Below are 18,384 nucleotides of genomic sequence, written 5' to 3' on the forward strand. Positions count from 1 at the left end.
GAATGTATTCGGACCCAAGCGCTATGACTCATAGCTGCTTAAATAACGAAACAGGAAATGATTTAATCATTTCCTGTTTCGTGTGAAAGGGGAATGCGTGTGCGCATATCATGCTTAAAGCATGACAATATTAGCAGTTGACGATGACGTTTTCGTCTGCTACCAGTGACCGAGACGATCCGGATTAGAGCCGAAATGCGTAAAACGAGATCCGTTTTACAAAAAACTTACTTAAAAAAAAATCCCGTACAAAAGTTGTGAAATGATCAAAAAACGTATAAAATACGGGAAAAACGTATAAGTTGACAGGTATGCGATACACGTTTAGTGTGATAAGAGGGAAACTCATCTCATCTCATTTTCTGAACCGCTTTATTCTCATTAGGGTTGCGGGGGGTGCTGGAGCCAATCCCAGCTGTCTTCGGGCCAGAGGCGGGGGACACCCTGAATCGGGGGCCAGCCAATCGCAGGGCACAAGGAGACGGACAACCATGCACACTCAAACCCACGCTGGATTTTAAGTTAAAAAATTTAACCCACGACCCCAGAGCTTTGAGGCCGCGACGCTAATCACTCGCCCCACTGGGCCGCATACCTGAAAATGTCTGCATTTACTTTAACATTCCTACACTTTTAAAATACAAAAATTCTCTGTTCTTTAATAACATTGTTACGCCGTTGATATGCAAAAAGGAGTCTCGTAAAAAAATCATTATGATTAAAGCGAAGCTAGAGGTAGCGTCAGTGACACAGTGGTGTGCAAACGTGACACTCCTATTAGTGTGTTCGGGACTCAGCTCTCTCACCAGTGGTTTCACATTTTATCTTACAGGTTAGTGAAGAGCCATAAGCACTCCAACAAAAGAACCATAAATAGCCCATGTATTATTGGCAGTGGTGGGTTTTGAACCCATGCCTCCTGAGAGACTGAAACTTATATCCAGCGGCGTGGACCGCGTGTCCACACTACCTTGAATGAGGCTGTATGTATATTTTCAAATATAGATTGAATAATATACATACATGAAACATCTTATTTTGAACGGAAGGTTGGCATTACGGGAAACTGTCTTTCCCATCATGCACCCCTGACCGGAAATGCAAGAGCAAAAAAAAAGATGGCCGGGAGAGCTTAGTCTGCAAATATTTGTTTTTTTGCCCGTCTAATTTGTCTTTTAATTTCAGTCACTTAACTATACTGACGTATTGACGACGTTTCTAGCATTATTCACTTTACGGATTCAACATCATTCATCCATCTTAAAACTGTGCGACTTTATTTAGCTTACCTTAGCTTCGCTAGCTAGCTGCTATCAAGAAACCAAGTGTCTCCATCAACACGCCGTCAAAAAAAGCCGAATTCAAGTGTGCGAAATGGCCGCCATAAAAACAACAACAACAACAAAGTTCCAGGAGGAACTTTTTGACGTAAAAGAGGACATTAAACGTCACCACCACCCCGTTGAATGCAAATTAATGCAAGCAAAAGTTATTCTTCACAGACTAGAAGGTGGGTTCACTTTTGATGAGCATTTGTTTACAGTACACGGCGTGATTTAGATTTTCCGTGTCCAAATGTTATTCTATTGATGTTGCAATGTATGCGTGACTATTTAGGTATGTGTACATTTTATTATCTCCCAATTCCATTTTTAAAAGGCTGCCCGTGGATTACAATATTTTGCATGTGTGAAGACGTTGACTGCATCTATTGGTCCATAAATTCATGAAACAAAATAAACCCCCACCCACCCAGCCGAACCCCAATTTAGTAATTTCTCAAATACACACTTCAATTAAAAAAAAAAGAAACTTATGTCTTCTTTCATATTGTATCATAATACTAATAATAATCGGACATTGGCTTTGTCATCATCATTGACTCGACAAACGCCTAATTGTCATCATACCCAGCTGCGTATGACGAAATTGGTAGTGCTTCTCCACAAGGTGCGCTTTCCCGACAAAAGGCCCAAATAAGTGATAATTTCAGACTCGTTGGCATTCTGCCTTGATGGATACATCGCATCATCCCTCGAGCGCAACCAAATCCCGCCGACTGCAGAAAAAGTTTGCCTCGCAGATGCCAACAAAGAAAAAAAAACGGATCATTTACCTCCCACTGTCTCCTCACTTACCTTCAGTCAGTCAGTAGGAGGCAGATCACCGCCCAACGTCCTTCATGTTACCTCACCCCGAAGTTATTACACAGAAGGGATTGTGTGTTGTGCTACTGTAAGTTCAGAGTCCTGATGGCTGTTGGAAAAAAACTGTCCTTAAGCCTATTTGTCCGTACTTTGTGAGACCTGTAGCATCTGCCAGAGGTCAGCAGCTGGAACAGGTTGTGACCAGGATGGTATGGGTTCCCGGCTCAGCTGAGGTAACGAGGGCTGGCAATGTCTTCCAGTGAGGGCAGAGAGCAGCCGACGATCCTCTGGGCAGTGTTAATCACTCTCTGCATGGCCTTTTTGTCTGTTGCCGTGCTTCCAGCGTACTACACTGTAATGCAGTATGCCAGGATGCTCTACACCAGGGGTGGCCAAGTCCGGTCCTCGAGAGCCGTTATCCGCTCTGTTTTCCATATCTCCCTCCACCAACACACCTGAATCAAATCATCGGGATTGGTATCAAGCTTCTGGACAGCTTGCTGATGAGTTGATTATTTGATTCAGGTGTGTTGGTGGAGGGAGATATGGAAAACAGACCGGATTGTGGCTCTCGAGGACTGGAGTTGGCCACCCCTGCTCTACACAGTGGCTCTATAGAAGATCACCAGAAGCTTAGTTTCCAAGTTGTTCATCCTGAGTACCCTGAGGAAATGGAGTCGTTTATGGGCCTTCTTCACTACTGCCATGGTGTATGTAGACCAGGAGAGCTTATCCGTCACCTGGACCCCCAGGAAGTTAAAGGACTGGACCCTGTCTACACATACTCCATTTCTGAGGAGTGGGGCCAGATCTGTGCTGTGTTTGCGAAAGTCCAGGATTATTTCTTTAGTTTTCGTGGTGTTCAGTGTGAGATTGTTCACAGAGCACCACAAAGACAGTTTGTTGACCTCATCTCTGTAGGCTGACTCATCCTCTCCTGAGATGAGTCTGACCACAGTGGTGTTTTCGGCAAATTTGATGATGGAGTTAGAGTGGTGGGTTGGTTTACAGTCGTATGTGTACAAGGAGTACAGAAGAGGACTCAGTACACAGCCTTGAGGGGAGCCAGTGCTCAGTGTAATGGAGGAAGAGAGGTGGGGACCAAGTCTAACAGTTTGTGGTAGTTTGTGTGAAATATGAATTGTATTCTTATATTTAATCTTGCACTCTTATGAATTTAGTTACTAGAATAGAATTTTTACTGACACCTACAGGTCAAGGCCTGTCATCACTTTGTATATACACACCCCTTTTTCTGGTCCCACCTCCGCCTAAACTTCTATTAAATACTATAACCGACCAACTGGACGGCGTATCTGGATGGGAGGCCTCGAGGTGGTCGCTTGGCTCTGTCCGAGCGCTGACCCCTTCTTAGGAAGGGTGGGGGCTAGCCAAGGGGGCTAGCCAAGAACAAAGGAAGAGGGCCGAGCAGCGACCATTTTGAGAGCCATCGAGATGGGGCCTCCTGACCAGATAACCTCCATTCGGCCGGGAGCTAAAAACTACCACGTGTTTTGCTGCCTTCTCTGTATAAAAATTATTGTCGAGGCAACCCAGCTTTGACATTTTGGTGCCTGAAACCCGAGATTCTTCTCTGCTTTCCGGCCACGGCAGATCGACAGAAGGATGGATGGCTTGACGTCGGCTACTCCAGCCTTGAGAGAGGGCGATCTGGCCTGCTGGCCCGGGAACAGATTACGAATTATCCTTTCGTACAGAGGAGGCACCAAAAAACGGTAAGGCACTTTTTAAAATTAATTTGTAGAATCCAACCCACCAAGTCCCAAAAAGAAAAGTTGCGTATACTCTTCTCTGTGTGTCGGAGATTCTTCTTTCTGTGTGTCGGAAAGACATTTTTCTGTGTGTCGGAATTATGTTTTAATAGTATACAGCACGATAAAAGGCTGTGTGTCGGCCTATCTGCCTGGAAAGCAGACAAAATGGGAGGTAGCGCCTCCCCGCGAAGGGACTTCGAGGGTTGTGTTAAAAATATAGAAGAAATATATTGTTATACAGTGCCAAGATAATGAAAGAGCTCGATATAAAGAAAAAAAAAAGAAATAGAATAAAACTATAAACGCATGCAAGTAACCTTCATATGAATAGATATATATATATATAAGTACGCTATGACGCGTTCATAAACGATATAAGTATGATTGCCGCGAAAAATAGGAGTTTAATCGGCGAAAAAGAATACTTAGACTGATAAAAATAAGTATTTAAGAGATGGTGGATTGAGACAGGATGGTGGGGGGGGGTTGAAAAGCAGACCACATGTGAGAGGAAAAATGGCCGAGCCCACAGACAAAGAGAAAAAATGGCGGCGAGCCAACTGAAGTTAAAACTGCCTTTCTTCCACAGCCCACGTTTCCACTAACCCAGGAAGATATATATATATTAGGCCTGTTCAGAAACAGTGCCCCCCCTTGCTCAGCCCACTCCTCGTGCCAGGTTCCACTCGCAGGGGCCAGGAGCACGAGGGGGGGGGATTGGGGGACTGGAATGCAAGAAATCTCAGGTTACATCTCACATTCCACACGATGAGCAAGGAGGAGCAGTGATGGAGACATGAGCAGAGAGAGTAATAGAAAGAAAAGAAGACAGTTAGAGACAGAAAATTGACAATATAACATATTGGTGACAAATTATGGGTCCTCTAATAAACACTGAAATTTATCATTAGGAAATGATTAAGAAATTGCTAAGTAGAAGGTTAGTTTCTCTAAATTTTAATTGTGGTAAGAGTGAGCTACAAAAAATGGCTCTTATATTAAATAAGCATAGTGCTTGGAGCAGAACAGCAATTCAACAAGTGCAATTTAGCTATTTTAGCAAATAGAGAGGGATTTGCGATTTAGACTTAAGGATTAGGAATCATCCAAATTATTAATGATATCAAACATGAAGACAATGCAGAAATGGCATTGATCCAAATTATTAGGTAAAATGTAGCTGGCAAGTTTAGATAAAATAATTAATTTAGGATAGGCATAATTTCGCTGAGATGCAATAAACATCATGACTTGTCACCAGTGCACGGGTGGCAATTCATTGTTTTGCCCATCAACAGGTGGAATATGCTTTAGCGTGGTTCATATTAATGACCATTAGAATATTAATTGCATTAGCATCAAACAGTTGATGTCAACCAAACAACATTGACCTATTTCCTTTTAGAATGACTTGCCATGACACAGCGAAAGGTGGTTAGCTGCCAAGAAGCCCCAGGACTGGGGATGGCGCTCTTCACCAGTGATAAAAAAAAAAAAAGGAAAAAATTGCAGACCACGGATGTCTGAAAATGAGTGAGCGTGAATGATTGTTTGTTTGTCTTTTTGTGTTTTTGATTGGCCGACCACCGAGATATGATCAATCGGTTAGGTATCAAGGTGGAAAATGATTTAGCAAATTGGAATCGATTTCGGAATTTGCCAATAAGCCGTTTCACGGATGGCAACGCCAAATTATGGAAAAATATTTCGTCCAAGGAAATTTTTAATGAAAAAAGCAGCAGTACTCCAAATGTGAAATTTGAAGTGGAGAAACAAATCTGCTATGCGAAATTTAGGAGCACTGAAAAGACAGTGCTTGATACCAAATTCCAAAGTACTATTGATTTATTGTGATAATGGCATCCAAATTGTGTTAACAGAATAATTGACTGAATTGAAAAAAGGTTCCATATTTCGTTATGAAATCATTGCGCCTACATAACGAGGTCAACCGGACAACAAAATATGGACATCCTATTAAGTAGACCATACCAAACGCCATTATTCACTACACGATTGGAACTAGAGGATGAGGCTAATCTGGCTATCTGCATAAAAGAAAAAAAAAAAAACTTTAAAGGAACACACTGAATTTGGGTTAGCAGGAGGAGACTGTGATTCCCAACAGAAAACAGACTGGACCAACGGCGGTCCCGGGAGCCTGGGTGCTCAACACACGCGTTCCTGACCAAGAGCAGACATGAAAATAGCGGGATCCATTTTGTGCACTATAAGAAGGTTCTCTCAGTTGAAACGTTTATAGGAGACAGGTAAGATAAACTTTTTGACGTAATCAGACGAAATGGCAAGCACTCAAATATTGATTGGAAAGATTATTGCTCGAGGAGCGATGCTGTAAGCCATGAGGAACTTTTTATATTGGTTTTATTGTCTCCATTAAAAAAAAAAAATGAAAGCGTTTCAATTGAGACCAAACCTTCTTACAGATAGTTAAAGTAAACAATTGAGACTAGATCTTCTTACAGATTTTTAAAGTAAACAATTAGAGAGAAAATAAACTACAATGGATAGAAATGTTACTAGATTTTAATTTTATGCCTGACTATTGAAAAATATTGATTAAGAAAGTTTTAGAGGAGATGATTGACAAACTCCAAAGACAATTGAATGTTACATTTGATAAAAAGACTACTAGATTGGGATATTTTGAATTTCAAACAACTGAGTTTAATATGCAACGCGATACACATTCTTAAATGAATTGGGACTTGATTAGTATGCATTTTAAAAGTAATGGGTTTTAATTGCTCTAAAGGATACAATTATGCTAGAAATATTGACCCTGACAAACAAGGGGTGGTTACATTTTACTGGGTTCAATTCTATTTGGAATTATAAATGTGTGCGTTTTGTTTCTGAATATTAATTTATGTGAATCTAAACTGTTACAGAGAACGGGAAAGCTGTTTTCCTGAGGAGAAAGCAGCCTGGTTTGCTTTTTGTATTTTTCCTATTTTTAGTATGATTAGTTAATTTGTGTAATTAGAGGAAAGGGAAAAACAAATATGGTTCTTGATCTTAACAAGGAAGCAGTGATCATAATAGAATACCAGCTAGCATTTTTGATTTTGACTGATAAGGCATTTAAATTTTCACAAACTATAGTGATGGAATAAGTAAGATTGTTGCAATTTTTGTTCATTGGGGTATAAAGCCGAACCAAATAGCCGTAAGCAAATGTTAAGCACGTGTTGAGGACAACGACAGAACACAGCAGCTAAAGCAGCAGCGCAAACACTACACAGCAGCATACACAACAACAAAACTGAGCCGATCTCAAGAACAGTCAGCAGACGAACTGTACAAAGCTAAAGGCCTACCGTGCCTACCAAAAATTATTCCAAAATTGAGCCATAAATGTCTCAAAAGGGAGGAAAAGATATGATGGACATCGAAATACCTACTTTTAAAATTTTTGAAGGAACTGTTTAATTTGTTATTTTATTGATCTGTAAAGAACATGGGATCTCCAGAATCAGCTGGAGTAACAATGGAGCTCATTTTGCAAACAGCATAGTGCAAAACATGGCAAAACACCTAAGTAGAGCGAACAAATGGTACGATAAAACCAAGGCTTGAGAAACCATGGGGGAGATAAATAAGCCATGGCCAGAACGCCTAACACTGGCCAAAACGTATACAAAGATAGTACCAACTAGCTTGGGATTAACACCTTTTTGAGATAGTTCATGGAAGACCATTCTAACTTCCTCTATGGGAAGAGTAACCATGACGAGAGACTAAGGAAGGAGAGAAACTTATCCAAAGAACATGTAAGCTGCCGTGATCTTTTTGTCTATCTTGCAGGAGGTGGTGAAGCCAGGTGACTGGATCCTGATCCGAGTCATAAAAGGAAGTCCTGGTTCTCTCCACGATGGGAAGACCCATTCGTGGCCCAACTCACCAACCTCCACAGCAGCAAAGATCACTGAAAAGTCAAAGTCGATTCACCAAGGTCGGTTCAAGGTCGTTCGAGACAGGTGACTCTGAGTGGACCAAGTCGGACGGTGTCAAAACCCTTGTCCGTGAAGAAACTCATCTGACGTCTACTCACCTGCCACGAGCACCCCTCACTTAACCCTGACCTCCCATAGACTTTGCACCTCTATACAGAAGCCACAGTGAAAGCTGTTGCCACCCACATCACAGTGACTGGACTGTCAGTGACTGCACTGTCAGTGACAGCCTGGGCGTGTCTGAACGCCCCGCCCACAGAGACTCGAGTTGGAAAACAAGTGCAGGAAACGTCCTGCCTCATCACTGGAAAGGCAGAGCCAAGCGGTCCGCTCTTGGATGGGGACCCAACCTACATCAACATCGGGGTTCCCCGCAGCATACCAGATGAGTATAAGCTCGCTGACCAAATTGCACGTTCATCCCGAACAACACAGCAGCTGACGGGAGTTTAACCAAGGCCCTGGAGGGTCTTCGATCCCTCAACAGCAAGATGAAAGAACAATCTGGAGAACTACTATGAAGAAGACGTGTGGTATAATTTCATGGTGTTCCAGAAAAAACTGATTGTTGCGAATGAAAGTTGTTATGTGTGTAGCCGTATACCCATTTCCACAGATCCTGACATCCTGAATTCACTGGGTCGAGGCGTCACATTTAAATCTGCAGTCGTGCAGATGGTCTAAGATGCATTCCTTTTAAGGGGAGTGAACATAACAGTAAGATATCAAAATCAGTGCAAAATCAGTGCAATTCAAACCACGTGATTCAATCTGGGGCGATGATGTTCCTGTTGACCAAAGGTTGTGGTCCACCCCCCCCCCCAGAAAATCATGTGTAAAGACATTGAGCTGTTACATGAGTGTTCATTAACCAAACTGTCAAGGCCCTACAGGGTATAGCAGATGATTTAAAAGCCTTTAGGGAAGTTGCAGGACTGATAGTCCTGGATCTGATAACAGCCAAAGATGGAGATGTGTGTGCCATGATGGGAGAACACTGCTGCACCTTCATCCCAGATGAAACCAGTACATTACTCGTGCCGTAGCTGAAATAAAGGCCCTAGTCAACACCATGGCCCAGGATCATTCAGCCGTAGGTGTATCATTGTGGTCGTGGTTAATAACCGGGTCATGATTCTCAATTCTGTTTAAAATTGCAACCTTGCGGTTTTTGCTACTGTTCTGTATTTTTTCTGTGTGTAATCCCCTGTATGAAAGTTATGATTCAAAACACAATCCAGCACACGCTAGTAGGTTATAGTGACACAGTATCACCGCATGACAGACCATACTGGAGATTATCGCATTCTTTCGAAGTGTGACGAGTCCTCTATGCAAATGTGTTTGTCTTGATTTAAATATTGGGTTCGCTCATTAAGAGAGACGTAGAGGAATTTTTACCACTGATTACATCATTTCTCGCCTCTGCTTTGACATGTGATTTTGTTATTTTCCATACCCTGTTGAGTAACTGTCAATGATATTTGTATTCTAGAACCTGGAGGGGAGGGATACAAATTGATATGTTTAATGAAAATTCTTTCAAGTTACAACAGGGGGGAAATGTGAAATATGAATTGTATTCTTATATTTAATCTTGCACTCTTATGAATTTAGTTACTAGAATAGAATTTTTACTGACACCTACAGGTCAAGGCCTGTCATCACTTTGTATATACACACCCCTTTTTCTGGTCCCACCTCCGCCTAAACTTCTATTAAATACTATAACCGACCAACTGGACGGCGTATCTGGATGGGAGGCCTCGAGGTGGTCGCTTGGCTCTGTCCGAGCGCTGACCCCTTCTTAGGAAGGGTGGGGGCTAGCCAAGGGGGCTAGCCAAGAACAAAGGAAGAGGGCCGAGCAGCGACCATTTTGAGAGCCATCGAGATGGGGCCTCCTGACCAGATAACCTCCATTCGGCCGGGAGCTAAAAACTACCACGTGTTTTGCTGCCTTCTCTGTATAAAAATTATTGTCGAGGCAACCCAGCTTTGACAGTTTGGTTAAGAAGTTCTTTATCCAGCACCAGATGGGAGAGGATAGTCCAAGGTGGGAGAGTTTGTCAGCCAGAGTGTCCGGTATTATAGTGTTGAATAAATAAAATAAAATCAGACTAGGCTTGTCATCATCATTGACTAGACAAAAGCCTAATTGTCATCATACCCAGCTGCATATGACGAAATTGAAAGTGCTTCTCCACAAAGTGCGCTTTTCCCAGGCAAGAGCCCAACCAAGTGATAGTTTCAGACTTGCTGGCACTCTGCCGAAGGCTGAGCTATAATCAATGAAAAGCTTCCTCACGTAGTTCCCATGGTGCTCCAGGTGGCTCAGTTCTGTGTGTAGAGCAATGGCGTTAGCATTCTCAGTGGACCTGTTAGCTCTATAATCAAACTGGTGAGGATCAACTGAGGGAGGGATTGTATTCCTGATATGGCGGGCTATCAACTTTTCAAAGCACTTCATGATCACAGGCGTGAGAGCAACAGGCCTATAATCATTCATCCTGTCAATGGTTGGCTTTTTGGGGACAGGGATAATGGTGGCAGATTTCAGGCAGGATGGAATGATGGATTGTTGCAGGGAACAATTGAAGATCTTTGGGAAAACACCAGTCAGCTGGTCAGCACAGGCTTTGAGCACCTTCCCAGGTACTCCGTCAGGACCAGCAGCCTTCCTGGTGTTCACAGTCCACAATACCTGTCTCACTTCATGTTCCTGAATCTCCAGTGTACTGCTGCAGGTTGGTGGTGGATAAGTTGAGACTGGGTCTGATTTGTCAGTCTCAAAGCGGGCAAAGAAACGGTTCAATTCCTCTGCTAGTGAGGCATCTGCGTTAACAGACACATTATAGTCATTGTAATTGGTAATACAGACGCTCCCCTACTTACGAACGAGTTAGGTTCCGAGCGATTTTTCATAAGTTGAATTTGTTTGTAAGTTGATTCAGTGCTATATTTTGCATTATAATTTATGTTTAAGGCCTATATAAGTATATTGAAGGTTTATATAAGTGCATTTGTATCTTTAAGGCTTGTATAAGTAACACGCATTGGTTTCTACTGAAAAAAACATTTAATAAAATGGAGAGAATATGTATAGTACTGTATAGAGAGAGAGAGAGATTTATGTATCAGAAACTGGCCGAAAGAAGCGATCTAACGACGATTGCACAGTTTTCTTCTTTTTTTCATCATAAATGATGCAGTAGCACTGTATGGCATCATTCAATTGATTTGCAAACTTTGTGCAACGTTCAATATTTGGGTCCTGCTGCTCGAGCTTTCTGTTTATAAATGGTACTGACGGTCGAACGATTCAAGTTGTTATATGTGCAACGCTCACCACTCTCACGCGCATCAAGCTTCGTTATTATTGCCACTCGTTTCAAATGAAATGGCTTGCCTCTTCCTTGCAACTCCCTCAATAGAAGCCTTTCACTTTTTACCAACCATATTCAATAATGGATGCACGAGATATTTAATGATACAGATGAAAAAGGTTCTTTGGGCACTGGAGATACGTCACGCACTTCCGCATTGCAACCAAGAAGGTAGATGCTGGGTGAGCTGAGCCCTCACAGCGCCAAGCGTATTAGCGACGGAAAGAAGCACTACTCGGAAAAAAATATACAATTGGACTTACGAACATTTTTCGACTTAAACGCAATTTGCAGACATGTTTGTATGTACCGTTGTTCGTAAGTTGAATGTTCGTAAGTAGGGGAGCGTCTGTATGTCGTATTCCCTGCCACATCTTCTATGAGTTATTTCCTGTGAAGTGCTCCTCAATTTTCCTTGTATTTGCTGCCTTGGCCTTTTTAATGCCTCTCTTCAGCTCTGCTCTGGCAGCGCTGTATTGTACCTTGTCCCCTGACCTGAAGGCAGTGTTACGGCATTTGATGAGTGTCTGTGTCTCCTTGGTCATCCAGGGTTTTTGGTTAGGAAAAAACCATAGCCGTTTATAAACAGTGACGTTGTCCGTGCAGTTGTTGATGTAGGAAAGTACAGTGTCCGTGTAGTCCTGGAGGTTGTGTTGTTCAAAAAGTTCCCAAAGTGGTGTGGGAAAAACAGTCCTGCAGCTGATAAAGGGCGTCCTCGGGACATGATATTAGAATAAACATGGTCTAGAGCAGGGGTGTCGAACCGGTCCTCAAAGGGCCGCAGGGGGTGCAGGTTTTCATTCCAACTCAACAAGAGGATTTGTAAGTGTAATCAGTAAATTAAAGTCAGGTGCTACTTATTTTAGAAGACACCTGATTGGTTAAAATGTCGGCACTGGATCGGTTGGAACAAAAACCAGGACCCAACGCGGCCCTCTGCGGAATCGGTTTGACACGTGGTCTAGAGTTTTATCTCCTCTGGTGTGACACTTCACGTACTGGATAAACTTAGGCAGAACAGCCTTTAAACATGCTTTGTTGAAGTCACCGGCGACAATAAAGACTCCATTGGGGTGGTCAAGCTGCTGTTTGTTTACAGCCGCTAGCAGGATGCTAAGTGCCGTGCTAACGTTAGCATCCGGTGGGATGTAAACAGCCATTACAATGACAATCGTTAGCTCTCTAGGTAGATAGAATGTTCTGCACCGTACTGCCAAGAGCTCTAAATCCGGGGAGCAGTGAGTGTTAATGATCTTACTATTGCAGCACCATTCATTGTGTATGTACATGTAAAGGAGAACCCCCCCCCCTTTTGCTTTTCCCTGATAATTCTTTCGAAAGATCATTTCAGAACAGCGTCCGGCTAGCTAGCGATACCGCGGTGTCAGGGATTTCCAGGTGTAGCCACGTTTCCGTGATGAAAATAATCTTGCAGTTCCTGACAAAGCTGTTGGTAGCAAGCTGAAGTTCCAAATCGTCCATTTTGTGGGTGATGGATCTGGCGTTGGTCAAGAAGATACTCGGAAGCGGTGCTCGGTGTGGTTGCTTCCTTAGCTTAGCAGCTAGGCCTGCCCGGCATCCGCGCTTTTGCTTTCTTTCCCTTCGCCGCCGCCGTCGTACTCTGAGTGGGCTGACTATCCACGGGCATCCCGGTGGTCTCAAGATTTCCTCGGGGATATTGTAGGTCCGTTGGTAATCTGTTGTGATGTATATATCGAATCTGCTCCCGAAAGTAATTAAATCCTGGAGACTTTAGAAAAAGTTTGCCTCGCAGATGTTAGTAAATAACGATAAGATTGAGAAAACAAAACACCAAACAGGAGAGCATAGAGCCGCTGCACCCGTGCGCGCCACCATCTTGATATCTTTGTTGGATCCGGGGGAGCCGTTTGGGGCCGAGGATTCTTTTGCGGCCCTTCAATGGCAGCGGAGGACAAAAGTCGCATGTCGTTGTCTAACGGTGATGTAGTGTTGAAACCGAGGTTATGTCCTAAAAGTTACTTCTTCTTCAATGATTTATCATAATGTTCATTGAACTTGTCAACATTCCCACTGTGATTGATTGTTTTGTGACGAAATGAATGTATGGCGCCCTCTTCCGTTTGGTTTCATTTCTGTGAACAAGAAATTCAGTCATTTTATAATTGGAAAATGGTTGATCATTTATCTTTGTGTCTTTGCAGGTTTCAGAAATGATCTTGGTGCTGATGGGCGGGAGTCTGTTGACCTTGAAGGGGAAGTTGAGCTCCCACAAATCAAAGAGGAGGAGCAAGAGTTCCCTCAACAACAAATGGGAGACGAGCAACTTCCGATCAAAACGGAGGAAGATCATTTGACCTGGTCACTTAGTGAGTTCATGAAGAGGGAAGATGTTCTGGGCGTGGCCAGCGGAGGGGCGGAGCCTGCAAACACCACAACATGGACCCAAATTAAAGAGGAGGAGCCAGAGTTCTCTCAACAGTGCAAAAGAGAAGAGCAACCTCCAATCCAAAACGAGGAATGTGTCAAATGGTCTACTGGTGAGCCTTTCAAGAGTGAAGATGATCTGGGCGTGGCCAACAGAGGGGCGGAGCCTGCAAACACCACAACATGGACCCAAATTAAAGAGGAGGAGCCAGAGTTCACTCAACAGTGCAAAAGAGAAGAACAACCTCCAATCCAAAACGAGGAATGTGTCAAATGGTCAACTGGTGAGCCTTTCAAGAGTGAAGATGATCTGGGCGTGGCCAGCGGAGGGGCGGAGCCTGAAAACGCCTCAGCATGGCCCCAAATTAAAGAGGAGGAGCCAGAGTTCTCTCAACAGTGCAAAAGAGAAGAGCAACCTCCAATCCAAAACGAGGAATGTGTCAAATGGTCTACTGGTGAGCCTTTCAAGAGTGAAGATGATCTGGGCGTGGCCAACAGAGGGGCGGAGCTGCTGAGCGGCAGCTCAACAGAAGGAAGGCGAGCAGAAAATTTAGTTGCTCCTTTATCAGATGGCAACGACTTGCTTTTTGATGATGTTGAAGATGTTAAGAAAAATCCCAGTGGCGACAAACTCAACAAATGCTTTCAGTGTGGGAAAACTTTTGGGAAAAAGTCTTCTTTGAAAACACACATGAGGAGCCACACTGGGGAGAAACCCTTATCATGTACAGTTTGTGGTAAAACATTTACACACAAGGGAAAATTTAAAATACACACAAGAACCCACATGGGTGAAAAACCATTTTCATGTTCAGTTTGTGGTAAAACATTTACACGGAAGGAACACTTAAATCTTCACATAAGAACCCACACTGGTGAAAAACCATTTTCGTGCTCAGTTTGTGGTAAAAGATTTACAGAGAAGGGAAGCTTAAAAATACACACAAGAACCCACACTGGTGAAAAACCATTTGCATGTTCAGTTTGTGGAAAAAGATTTACAGGGAACGGAAGCTTAAAAAGACACACAAGAACCCACACTGGTGAAAAACCATTTTCGTGTTCAGTTTGCGGTAAAGCCTTTTCTACAAATAAACACTTAAAAATCCACATAAGAACACACACGGGCGAAAAGCCATTTTCGTGTTCAGTTTGCGGTAAAGCCTTTTCTCAAAAGCCACATTTACAAAAACACACAAGAATCCACACAGGTGAAAAACCATTTTCGTGCTCAGTTTGTGGTAAAACATTTACACGGAAGGAACACTTAAATTTTCACATAAGAACCCACACTGGTGAAAAACCATTTTCGTGCTCAGTTTGTGGTAAAAGATTTACAGAGAACGGAATCTTAAAAATACACACAAGAACCCACACTGGTGAAAAACCATTTTCATGTTCAGTTTGTGGTAAAAGATTTACAGGGAACGGAAGCTTAAAAAGACACACAAGAACCCACACTGGTGAAAAACCATTTTCGTGTTCAGTTTGCGGTAAAGCCTTTTCTACAAATAAACACTTAAAAATCCACATAAGAACACACACGGGTGAAAAGCCATTTTCGTGCTCAGTTTGTGGTAAAACATTTACACGGAAGGAACACTTAAATCTTCACATAAGAACACACACTGGTGAAAAACCATTTTCGTGCTCAGTTTGTGGTAAAACATTTACACGGAAGGAACACTTAAATCTTCACATAAGAACCCACACTGGTAAAAAACCATTTTCGTGCTCAGTTTGTGGTAAAAGATTTACAGAGAACGGAATCTTAAAAATACACACAAGAACCCACACTGGTGAAAAACCATTTTCATGTTCAGTTTGTGGTAAAACATTTACACAGAAGGAACACTTAAATCTTCACACAAGAACCCACACTGGTGAAAAACCATTTGCGTGCTCAGTTTGTGGTAAAACATTTACCCGGAAGGAACACTTAAATCTTCACACAAGAACCCACACAACTGAAAAACCATTTTCCTGCTCAGTTTGTGGTCAAGCCTATTCTCAAAAGCAATATTTAAAAAAACACTTAATAACCCACACTGGAGAATAATGTTTTCCTGCTCAGTCTGTAGCCACAGATTCGCTACAACAGTCCAATTAAAAAGCTACACAATTGAAAAACCTGAAAAGAAGACTTAACAACCCGCACAGGAGAAAAGCTCTTTTTTGCTCAATTTGTGGCAGGAATATCTTAAAAACACAATTACCCACAGCGGTCAGAAACCCCTTTCCTGCTCAGCTTCTTGCCAGAGATTTAGTCGTAAGGATAGACTTAAAAGACGCAAATGTGTTGTGATAAGCGGTGGCCAATGACGGCTTTGCTTGCTTTTTCAATTTCTGTATGAGGGATCATTGTAATCGCAGTATAATTGTATTTTGCATTCTGAAAATCTTGTTTACACTTTTTAATGTGTAATATCGATCCACACTATTCAAATACAGTAATACCTTAAGATACAAGCTTACTGCGGGATCGAGCTAGTATGTCAATTAACTCGTATCTTGTTGGAATAATGATTCAAACCTTTTAAATCATTATTAGTAATATTTAATTAAAAAAGGAAAAACATCTCTCAACATTTCTGGTTACAACTTGCAAGGAAAATGCGCTGTGACGTCGTCTTAGCCCCCAGTGCATTCTGACGAGCTGCATACTCTTCGGTACATTTAGCGGCACATAACCAAAACATTCAAAGGTAATCTGATTTAAACAATTGCCATTGAAAGAAAAACACCTGCGTAAGAATTTGCAGTATGAGCATAATAATTTCTTTATAAGGTAAACTGCCGGTGTCCCAGACAAAACAATTTATGAGTCCTTCGTAGATCTCCCAGTAAACAGTCCTTGGAGGGTGAGGTGTTATGTCAACAAGCTGGAGCCAGCAGGGTGACCTCGAGTTTGTCCCAGTCTTATACAAAAGTAATTAAAATGCCTTATTACTTATTAAAAATGCTTACAACACATATAGAATATTCCATAATAATTCTAACATTCCCTCCTTTTACTATATGTTTGTTATTCATTTTATGACAAATTCAAAATGAGAGGGATATCACCGTTGGCTGTTTTAATTTTACCCGCTTAGGCTCTACTCGTTCGGCAGGTCTGAAAAGCAGAATACAAGATCATTTTCGTCCAATCCATCCTCGTAATTACCATGCTCCTGGAATTCACTGTTAGTGTCAGCACGTCTCAGTAGGGGATATAATTCATGCAATTTGGAATTTGTAGGGGCAATCGCAGTGGTTATAAGTCGGCTTATCAAAGATCTTAAGCAGGGAATAATACAACACCCACATAATGTCAAAATCGTAGCAAAAAGGGCTACCACAAATAAGGCCAAATCATTATTATTGAGGCCACAAATCTGTCAGCGGACATTATTCTACTCCAGGATGCTTTTTCATCTTGCGGTTTAGGGTCTGCAGGCCATCGTTGGCCCTGGTGTGGGACCCAGTGGGGGGCGTGTTGTTGAGTGCAACATTTTCAAACGTTGCATACGCCCCCTGCTCCTTCAAGAAGCATTTCAACCGCTGCACGCTCCTGGAACGCCGTCAGACTAGTGGCTGCCAGTTGTTCCTTTATCGCCACAAATCCCTGTTCAGTATAATTTCCAAGTTTTTGGACATTGTAATGCAGGTAATTTATCCAATCAATATTTTTGTTTGGAGTAATTAAAAGAAAAATATACTCCCAACCTGCTGCGATCTGATTAGCCAACTTATACTCATCATCAATGTATGTCGGATCACCCTCTCCATGCGACGCCGTCGCGAGGGGCCCGCCATCATACCGGATTTCTGTGCAGCCAATTGTATCTCCTCTACTGTAGATGGAAAAACAGACACTGGTAATAGCAGTGAGACCAAGGCACAAAGTCCTGCTGTCATTTTGGCAGGAGTCGTATAATTTGTTTTGACCCCACCACCACCATAGGTCAGAACGTGGAATCAGGGGTGTAGTCTGTTTTAGGACGTGGGCACACCACGTCACATTTATCGCTCCCAGTGCCGGTCCGTGCCCTGTGAGGACTAAGCAGGTAAAATGATTAAACGCGACATGTGTTGAAAAGTTAGGCTTGTCCTTTGCTGCCGTTGTAACTGGGTAGACATTATTCCATTTCATACATTTTGGGCTTACATCTTTTGTCAATATCTTTGAAAAACGATACAGTATGTACAGATATTACAGTCTGGCAAAATTCGATTCAATCCAAGATCAATATATGAGTACAGTTCAATGAGCCTTTATGCCACAATAATTGGTATAAATTATTGTAATAAATATTGGTATAATTCTAATTATAAATTATTTCCTCTTTTGTGTAACACTTCTAAACAGAACTTGTAGTATGAGACCTTTATATAACACTAAAAATTTTGCATTATCTCCTTTACACAATCAGGGGTAATTTGCGCGAGTACTACTCTTAAGAGAGGTCGGCCCCCTACATGTTATACAGGTTTGATTTATAATAGCTGCATTTTCCATCAACAATAACCAATTATTTCTTACCGCCTCCCGTTTGGGAACTCCCCGTTGCAGAAATGAATTCTCTGGTCATCTCAGATTTTAATCTTACTATGGCGGATCCGGGTGTTTCCATCTCTGACGACCTTCCTACCGTCTCCATGGACATGGTTCTCCACCTGCCCATGGACTTAGGAAAAACGTCAGACAAAGATC

The 18,384-nt window shown here is 42.3% G+C and overlaps 2 protein-coding genes across 4 annotated transcripts in view; one reads left to right on the plus strand and one right to left on the minus strand.

Annotated features, from left to right (window-relative positions):
* LOC144065497 (uncharacterized) overlaps nt 1-18,384 on the minus strand; it is a 193,640-nt gene that overhangs the window by 97,680 nt on the left and 77,576 nt on the right. The gene's annotated exons all lie outside the window — the stretch shown is intronic.
* LOC144065510 (uncharacterized) lies at nt 708-17,174 on the plus strand. 3 transcript variants are annotated; one of them, XM_077588425.1, is made up of 3 exons: nt 1,368-1,510; nt 3,762-3,883; nt 13,466-17,174. In XM_077588425.1, the coding sequence occupies exon 3, from the start codon at nt 13,573-13,575 to the stop codon at nt 15,745-15,747; it is 2,175 nt and encodes a 724-aa protein (XP_077444551.1). In that variant the 5' UTR covers nt 1,368-1,510; nt 3,762-3,883; nt 13,466-13,572; the 3' UTR covers nt 15,748-17,174. The 3 variants fall into 3 exon arrangements, with proteins under 3 accessions (XP_077444550.1, XP_077444551.1, XP_077444552.1); XM_077588424.1 differs by lacking the exon at nt 3,762-3,883 and having other exon boundaries at nt 708-1,510; nt 13,466-17,173; XM_077588426.1 differs by lacking the exon at nt 1,368-1,510 and having other exon boundaries at nt 2,686-3,883.

This window comes from Stigmatopora argus, chromosome 20 (assembly GCF_051989625.1).
Source record: "Stigmatopora argus isolate UIUO_Sarg chromosome 20, RoL_Sarg_1.0, whole genome shotgun sequence".
NCBI classification, from domain to species: domain Eukaryota; kingdom Metazoa; phylum Chordata; class Actinopteri; order Syngnathiformes; family Syngnathidae; genus Stigmatopora; species Stigmatopora argus.